This window comes from Lucilia cuprina, chromosome 6, assembly GCF_022045245.1.
Source record: "Lucilia cuprina isolate Lc7/37 chromosome 6, ASM2204524v1, whole genome shotgun sequence".
In the NCBI taxonomy this organism is placed as follows: Eukaryota; Metazoa; Arthropoda; class Insecta; order Diptera; family Calliphoridae; genus Lucilia; species Lucilia cuprina.
Window position 1 is genome coordinate 46,420,696 of NC_060954.1, and position 9,719 is coordinate 46,430,414.

Below are 9,719 nucleotides of genomic sequence, written 5' to 3' on the forward strand. Positions count from 1 at the left end.
GAAAGTTTTCTATAGAAAAGTCTATAGACTTTCTTTAGAAAGTTTTCTATAGAAAAGTCTATAGACTTTCTTTAGAAAGTTTTCTATAGAAAAGTCTATAGACTTTCTATAGAAAATTCTATGGATTTTCTATCCAAATGTCTTAAGAATTAAATATTTTCTGTAAAACAATCTAAAGATCCTAGTCCGTTTCCTGCCCCAAGCCAATCATGGGGCAGGAAACGGACTACATTCTATCTACACTGAATTTTAATAGGTCATTCAGGACCTGTCCTGATAAAGAAAGGGGCACAGGATCGGGAATCTTCTGCCAAAAACTGTATTTTCTATTGTCTTTTCGACTACTTGACATCTGAAAGGTCCTTTAGGCAAATAAGTATGCCATCTATACAGACGCGAGAAAAATCCGGTAACTAAATCTTGAAAATTCGACTATACAGACAGTATTGCATCAATCAAGGCTCTTAACTCCAATGTTATAAAGTCGAAATGTTTTCTCAATTGTATTCAATCATTGGCACAACTGACACAACATCTCGTTTATTTGATATTGGTCCCACAACATGAGGGTATTCTGGAAAAAATTAAATATCTGATGAATGCGCAACCAAAGAGTTGTCCCCTTTGCAAAATTGATATATAAATGGGTTTTGAGTGAGACGAAACTATGTTGTAGAATATCGAGACTTCTCTGGCCAACTCTGGCAACATATAGGACTAGGGTTCTCTTAGTAAGAATTTGATTAGGCTTCTAAATGGTATAATTACAGGGTACTGTATAATTCGACATATGTTGGAACGTATGGGACGAAGATGAAGTGAAATCGGTACAACAACTTCTGTGTGACTGTTCAGTCTTACAAGAGCACAAACTATTCCATCTTGATAGAGCTCTTTTTCATGATCTACGCTGCCTCATAGATGTGTCACTAATAAACATGATCGATTTTATTAAAAGCACCAGTTGGTTTACACGAAGACCATGTAAAGGGTATCACAATGGTCATAAGGCCTCCTAGTGAACTTGCGTAACCTAACCTATCTTTAGATTTTTTTCTTCAGTAATGATTAGAGACTTTTTTCTATAGAAAACTCTAGAGATTTCTGTAGAATTTCTTCTACAGAAAAGTCTAAACTTTTTCGAGAATATTTTTTATTAACTTATGACAATTTTTTACAAAGAATTCTTTCCTGAATTCTTTAGCTTTAATTTTAAAAGAATACTAATTTTTAAACCTTTAATTTGTAAATTAGTTTTTTATTATTTTTTATTAAATACAGTGATTTTTTTACAATGGATTATAAATAATATGACAAAATAACAATTTTTGTTTAACAAATAAAATCAAATATGTTTTTTTAAGTTTTTAAGGAATTAGAGAAAATAGCGAAAATAGAACTTAAATAAAATGTCTTAATATGTCTGCAAACCACTTTAGACTAAAATAAGGTGGTAAAAAGACTAATAGAAAAACTTAACCTGAAATTAAAAGAATTATTGAAATTATGAAAAAAAAAAAAAAACAATTTAAACAAAGTCTTCATTAAGGGCAGTGATTAGATTAGTTGAATTAACAAAAAAAAAATTAACAATTAAATATTAAATGCAGGGGGTTGGGTTTGAAAGTAGAATTAATGATCTTTTTAATTCATTTTCATTTCTGAATAGAACCATTCTTCTTTACATGGACTGATCACTACTAGTGACTGATCATTAAACGACAACGATGTCTACGTTTAAAGGGATTTTGAACGATTTCACGATATAAAGTTAAAATGGGTACCCATTTGGGAAAACGTGGACGATAGGGTGGACGACAATAAACTACAGGAGCTGTGGATAATGAGACATCCTTATACGACGAAGGCCTATATAAATGAGGATGCTGTGGAACATGCCAGACATGTTGTAGACAACGATCATGCAAATTACTCAAAGGACGTAACATTTGTTGAAATAAACGTTGAAATTGCATTTCAATGCGACGATGCAACAACTGACGATGCTGGGGACAAGGACAACGGCTGGGGGTTATGTTAATTAGCAGAGGATCAAAGGTAAAACGTTGATGAACAAACAAGTCTTGGTAATTTTTACCTGTCATCACTTGCAAGAATTCTAGAATCATTTAAAAGAAAAATTTTTAATCTTTACAAGATAATATTAAATACTTTTTTCATATATATCTCACCATCAAAATCCACCGTACCCGAACCATCCGAATCGATTTCCTCAATAATCATATCCAAATCTTGATTAGACAATTTATCATCCAATTCATGTAGAATACCCCGCAATGTGGCTACCGTTATATAGCCTTTACCCTCTTTGTCATAGATACGAAAAGCTTCTCTCAATTCACCCATCAATACTGGTCCATCCTCTTCAACTTCTACGAAACGTGAGGCCAATTTACAGAATTGCTTAAAGTCCAATTTACCCGAATTGCCCTTATCGACTTCTTTGATTAGAGCTTTAACCGCTTTTTCATCGAGTTTTTGTCCTAGTATTTCTAAAATTTGTATAACATCGCCATGTTCGATGAAACCTTTGTCCTCATGATCAAAAGCTTTGAAGGCATTACGCATGACTATAGTTAATGATTGAAAGGAATTTTCAGAAAGTTTTAGTTTTTTTTGGAAAATTTACTTCTTAAGAGATTTAAAAGATTTAAAAAGGAGAAGAAAGCAGTTAGAGTAAAGTATGATGTTATGTGAACAATTTATCTGAGAGAGAACTTTTATATAGAAATTCTATGCAATTGTGTCTCAGAGAGGAATTATTTAACTCGGATGGAATTCTTTTTTCAGACTCTCTTCTATATAATTTTCTTATGTATAATTTATCCGAGAGAGAAATTTTATATAGAAATTCAATATGAAATTGTGTCTCAGAGAGGAATTATTTAACTCGGATGAAAATCTTTTGTTATACTCTCTTGTATATAATTCTCTTCTATATAATTTAGCTGAGAGAGAACTTTTATATAGAACTTCTATATGAAATTGTGTCTCAGAGGAATATTATTTAACTCAGATTTTTAAGCTCTCTTCTAAATAATTCTTTTCTACAATCTCTTCTTTGAGTTGGATTGTTGTAGAGAGCACTTGAGTCGTCTAGAAAAAACGCTCTCTCGAAATGATAAATTTTCATGAAATTTCTTATTCGCTTCTTTAGCTCCTTTTAAATCTCTCTTGTGTACTTTCTTATTGCTTCCAACTTACTTCTCAATTGTTCTTTATCGTATTCCTGTTCACTCTGGCAAATGATATGGAAGTAAAAGAAAATAATTTCCAAATGATTATTACTCTAGTTATCGAATTGTGGATCAAAGAGAGGGAAAGAGTGCATATTATTTACGGAGTGCCTTGTGGGAAATTTTATAGGTGATTAGTGCAGCCAGGTAGAGATATTTATTATTTATAGTGATTAGTGCCAGCCAGGGTTCTAATATTGAGTTAAATAGTTGCAGATTCCTTATTATATTAGATGCATTATATGTGAATAATCATTAATTATTCAGTTTAATTGTATTAGTCTTATTATTAAGGTGCTTATTTGTTGCGGGTGGCATTTCAAAGGATTTCTACAGGATTTTTTTTACAGCAATTGATGTTGTTATTTGGAACCAGGAGCCATTTCTGTTATGTGTGATTGTATGGTTTATTAAGGTGCTGATAATTATAAATTAGTTATAATCAAGTTTATTATTTAAATTCTGCAAAAAATAACTATATATTATTTGTTCTTATATTATGTTATAACTCTTGAATATGTATCTTACATTTTTTAATTATTTGTTGCAAGGATTTAAAATAACACTTTTTTCTAATTCACAAACAATTTTTGAATTTATAAAAGGTCAAAAAAATACAATGTTTATTCTCATTTAATTTAACAAAAATATTTTGAACAACAAAAATATAACTTTATTAGTTAGTATTTAATGTAAATTTCAGTAAAACACTCGATATAACAATACAGGCCGACTTTTAACCGAGAATTCGAAACGAATCCGAATCTGGTCTCAGAATTTCTCCATCACTTCTAGGAAATGAACACGTATTATAGCGCCAAGACTGCTTTACTTATAAAATGTTGTATGCATCCTGAAAGTCAACGTACATACGATCTTCGTTCTTCATTCGATTCGCATTCAACGCTACTCAATATTTTGGAAAATTGTCTCTTTAAAATTATTATGAATAGTTTAGAGCTTTGCTCAAGAACTAGTACTATCTAATCTCTGATCATTGCTGCCCCGTTGCTTAATTTCCGAGATGAAAAAGCATCACTTTCGTTTACAATCACGCAGATAGGACGTTTTAATAGACCGAAAAAATAAGCCGAGATCTTTGTTCTTACTTACAGAGTTAATATGGACAAGAATGTAAATTCAATAGTATCAGTTGTATCAGATATATTTCATTCATCACCAGAACAAAATCCTACACTACTCACTCAAGGTATACAGGTAGCTATGTTCCATACTTATATCCCTACATTCACTCTGTATCAATTTCAAAGCTTTGTTTCACAATCACTTCTCAGTAAGACTTAGTAGTGACTTAGGAAATAGCACAGAACTTATACAATATTATAGACTTTATCGACATTTTTTTCACTCTACTTTGGGTAAAAAGCACAGCCACCAGGTGCACCCATAATGTACTTCTCCAATAATAAACGGGATAAAGCAAAGTTCGAAACTTTGGCCTGCGGGTTATCGGTTACCTGGTACCAGAAATGTGGTTCTGTGGTACAATGTCATATCAAATTATTCCAAGGAAATTCCGGGGATACATTTGGTCACCACTAGTTTATTCACGGGATTGCAATAAAAACACGATGGGGTGTTAGATCTACAATTAGTTCTAGGACGTATGATTTTTGCCTCATAAATATAGAAATAGAAATAGTTCTGTAAAGTCTCATGGAGTCGATTTTCAATTTTTTTTTTATTTTCACCATCTCATAGAACTTACGAAAGGATGAAGATATTGAAGTTTGAATTCCAGTTTGAAAGACAGTAAAAGAGAGTTTTTCAAATTAATCAGAAATTAAATTTGAAACTAAAGAACAAAGAATAACTGCCGACCCACACTAGGAAACTTTTTTTGGGAAACTTTTGCATGAGAAAGAGAAAGAATATCATCCATCTCTCTCGTGGTACGGAGTTTCTCGTACTCGGAAACTTGTTTTGTTATTCTTCTCATTCGTAGAACAACAAATAAATGCAATTAACACGTAGTTTCTGAAACAAAAGTTTCTGTGTGTGGACATAAAAGAGAATTAAGAAAAAGTTTCTGAACGAAAGTTTCCCAGTGAGGACCAGGTCTTTAAAGGGAATTCTTTTTGGAAAATCTGCAGACAATAATTTTTGGTTTTTACACACAGCAATCTGATTGAATGAAAATCTATAAAAAGCGACTTTATGATAGATTTTTGTTTTACGGCCTTGAGCTGGACTTAATCGAAAGGCCTCAATGTTAACCCGGCGAAGAAGAAAATCTCTCGTTTTACAAGAATGACAAACATGTATACGTATATTAAACCTTACTTCCTGAGTGTTGCCATGTGTACTACTTCAGCCAGAGCTCTGGAAACGTTGCAAGATATTCCACCCATTAAAACATATTTTGAATATGAGGCGGCGCTTATAGCTAAATGGCTCTTTACTTTAGGTGAACTGGCCAAAAGCGGTTATAGGATACGTCATCAATGTATATCGGACACTGAATATGTCGGAAACTTTGTAACGCTGATCTCAGATAGAATATCTAATATCTTGGTCAAGCGGAAAACTAGAGCGAATACCAATAGGAACCCGTTGTTACATGGATGGTTCTAAATTGGTTTTCTATTCACCTAATCATAATACATGCTTTCAGGCACAAGTCTGTGCAATAACGGAAGGTGTAAATTGATGGGGTTAGTATAAATATGGCGCACTCAGCACTGAATATATTTTCCGAAATCCAGAAGGCAATTAGGGCGATATCAGGTGATAGTATTAAATCTAAGACTGAATTTGGATTGTAATAAAGCTTCCCAGAGGTAAAGTTTACATCATATGGTTACCAGGCCACTCGGGAGTACTTAGTCTTGAACGAAAAGACAAATGTAATAGCTGCAAAGGGAAGGGAGCTTGAGGTAGTTAACCTGACTAACGTTAAACCATTCGACGCAATAAAAGCTGAATTAAAAATATAGGTGAGATAATCCCATAAGGCCTCTTGGAATAATGAAACGGTGAGCAGAACTACAAAGATCCTATGGGGTGACCCTGATGAGAACAAGAGGAGAAATATCCTCAAAATGAGCAAGTCTGGAGTTTGTATGATAGCACGTTCAGTGAGTGGACACACGGGATTACGAGCACATATGTGCGAATTCAGATGAATATAGAACATGTGGAGAGGGCACTGAAACTCTGAAGCACTTTCTTTGCCACTGTAGGACATTAGTCGAAGTTCGATGTTTGTTATCTTGTAACTGATTGAAGTTATACATCAAGTACCAAAGAACATATTTAAAACTTTCTTAAATAATGTTACCGAGAAAAGGTTCTCTGTTAAACCATTATTGTCATTATCTCCAAAATAAAATTGGTTTAATTCAAACAATTTCAGGACAAAAATATATACAACTTCAACTTAAAAAAATTGGATTATTTTCGCTTCTTTGTAAGTCAATAAACATCACTTCCACAGTAGGTAAAATATTCATTTAGTACTTCTCTTGAAGTGGTGATAAATGTTATGCTTTCGGAAGTACTTCGTTTTATTTTTAATGGCTAGTTCAGTCTATAGATTAGAAGATAGTTTAACCTACAGACTGAACTGAAGATTATATTAATTCTACTAGAATAGACTATAGAATAAACTGTAGTTCAGACTATATATGAGTTTATAATAGATAGTATAGATTATACTATAGTGTAGATTCTAGCCAATGAAAATAGTCCTGACTATAGATTATATTATAGTTATAGTATTGATAAGATTATATGTGTAAACATAGTAGAAGTATGGTTTCCTATTACAAAAGAGGTGATGTGTGAACGAAGTATTAGAAGTAAAGTATAGACTATTGTCCTGACTATAGATTAATATTGATTAGAGTTTATGTGTGAACATAGTAGAAGTTTGGTTTCCTATAACTAAAGTGGTAATGTGTGAACGAAGTATTAAAAGTACAGTTCAGACTATAGTCCTGACTATAGATTATTATTAATTAGAATATATGTGTGAACATACTAAAAGTTTGGTTTCTTATAGCTAAAGTGGTTATGTGTAAACGTAGTAGTAAAAATTTGGTTATTAAATAAAATCTTTAAATAAATTTTAGAAATTTATTTCAATTTTTTTTTTTGTACTAATTAATAACAATTTAATTTAAGACTTTATGCCGGCTTTTTTATTATTAAATTTTGCAAAAAAAATATATTTTTTATTAAAAAATTTTAGGTTAGTTTTACACATTTTTCACACAGTTTTTTCTTCACTATTTTTTGCATAAAAATTCTAGAATTTCTTCGATTACTTAAGAGAATCGTGAGCATACATAAAATGAAATCCTACATTTAACCTCTAAATAAATTAGTGCGATTGATTAATGTGCTTAATAATCTTTCTTAAATTTTTTTCTTTTAACAATCAAGGCCATTTACAAAAATATTTTGCAGTTTTTATACATTTTTTTTTAAGAAAGAAAAAAATATTTTTGCATATAGAATCAGGTGTTCAAAATTTAAAAAAAAATAAATAAAACTCATGCTAATTTAGTTGAAACTTTTTGAAATTTTAGAAAAACTTACCATTTTGTTAAAGAAAATAAATTAATCCCAAAGTTAAAAAGAGGAAAGAGAGTTGCAGAAGATCCTTTAAAAAAGAATTTGTATAAAATTTTTAATTTATTTTTTTAAATTTTATAAAATATTTATGTTTTAAAGATTTCGTTTTTTTACAATTACTTTAAATTTAAAACTTTTTTTTTGTAAAAAAATAAAACTACGTCAAGAATGAATCAGTTTGGAACACGGAGCAATTTAACCGTTTATGTGTGTTTACGTTAGAGCACCACGATAATCACTCAAGTCTAGTGATTTGCATCAATTAAAAAATTACCTTTCGATCAGATCGAATTAGTTGGAATATGTATACTGTTCTACTCTGATCTGCTCTGCTCGGTTCTGTAGTGTTGGCTAAAAAAATCTATTCAGTTGCTAGAGGCTGTTAAAAAGAATCACAACAACGTTTGTGGCGCATTACAGCAGCAACAGCAACAACAACGAATACTTGCAAAAGTATGTAACAACAACAGCAATATAACATAATATTTTTGTTGCTGTTGTTGTTTTTGATGATCATTTGAATATATTCAAAGTTTTATGTAAATCTCTTCTCATGTTTTTGTTGTAGTTGTTGTTGTTGTTGTTGTATTCGAATCAATTCAATTTAAAATTTTCAATTAGAGCGACATATTTGCTGTTTTTTTTTTCCTTAAATTTTGTCATGATCGTTGTTGTTTTTGTTTTTTATTGAGAAACTTTGTTATAATTAGAAATGTAAGACAGAGAAAGAGTGTTTTTGTACAATAAATAGTTAGAAAAAACAACAACAACAACAAATAAACAAATAATGAATAAATAAAATCCCCCATAAAAGAAATAAATGAAGCCCATATAAATGAAGAATGATGCTTAAATGAAAATTTTTCAAAAAAAAAAAAAAAAAAAAAAAAAAATACAGAAAATACTTTTTAATCACATACAAATAATCACCAAAATAAAAACACAAATAACATATAGAGTGAGAGAGAAAATTGATCAAAATTAATTGGGGTTTTTCAATTAACAATTCAACAGTGGTATTGGTGTTAGGAAATATTCACTGATCTATGGAATGTGTAAAGGAATTTTTAGTCATCAGCTGTAATGAAGTGTTACCGATGCATGTACTGGTGAGGTCTTGTATAAAATTATGTTTTCTGTTCAATCACTACGATCTGAAAAGTAGCCTATTTTAAGGAAACGAATAAAACTAGCAATTTTAGTCGGTTTCTTTGGAGTTAGCATTTATTCTTATAAAATCCAAAATAAACAATCACAATTGTAACATCCAGAGAACCCATTATTTACCGAGTGGCTAATAACACTAGGCAACTAGGCCATTAGCTTTGTTATAGTCTATGCTATGAACTAGGCTGTGGACAGTTGACTTCACATATTTGTCCAATTCCTGACTCTATACAAACTACAATCTAGACAATATACTAGATTGTTGTCGAGATAATGTATAAGATTTTAGTCCAATATTCCATATCATACAGAATTGTCTATACTATAATCTCAATTATATTCCAGAACATAGAAAAGATTATATTTCAGTATACAGTTTAGGGCTGACTATAATCGATATTATAGACAATTGTTTGGACCACATTCTATGCTCTTTATGTAATTATAGTCGAAATCATATGTCATACTGATAACTATACTGTGCTACAGACAATCGATATGAAAATAGACTAGGTTTTAGCCCATAAAACAAAACAAGCGGAAGCCCGGAATCTGAACTAAGCTATAGGCCAGACCAAAGGTTATAGAGTTGAGCGAATATATAAAACTAACTAACTAAAAAACTAACTTACTAACTAACTAACTAACTAACTAACAAACTAACTAACTAACTAACTAACTAACTAACTAACTAAC

General features: G+C 30.9%; 1 protein-coding gene across 2 annotated transcripts; it reads right to left on the reverse strand.

Annotated features, from left to right (window-relative positions):
• Positions 1-1,429: 1,429 nt before the first annotated feature.
• LOC111681057 (troponin C, isoallergen Bla g 6.0201) lies at positions 1,430-8,219 on the reverse strand. Of its 2 annotated transcripts, none has more exons than XM_046954912.1 (6): positions 8,131-8,219; positions 7,821-7,884; positions 3,226-3,259; positions 2,193-2,591; positions 2,099-2,119; positions 1,430-1,480 (listed from the first exon to the last, which is right to left on the reverse strand). In XM_046954912.1, exons 2-6 carry the CDS (start codon positions 7,821-7,823, stop codon positions 1,476-1,478), a joined length of 462 nt encoding a protein of 153 aa, XP_046810868.1. In that variant the 5' UTR covers positions 7,824-7,884; positions 8,131-8,219; the 3' UTR covers positions 1,430-1,475. The 2 variants fall into 2 exon arrangements, with proteins under 2 accessions (XP_046810868.1, XP_023298541.1); XM_023442773.2 differs by lacking the exon at positions 8,131-8,219 and adding an exon at positions 7,977-8,124.
• Between the last annotated feature and the right edge of the window lie 1,500 nt (positions 8,220-9,719).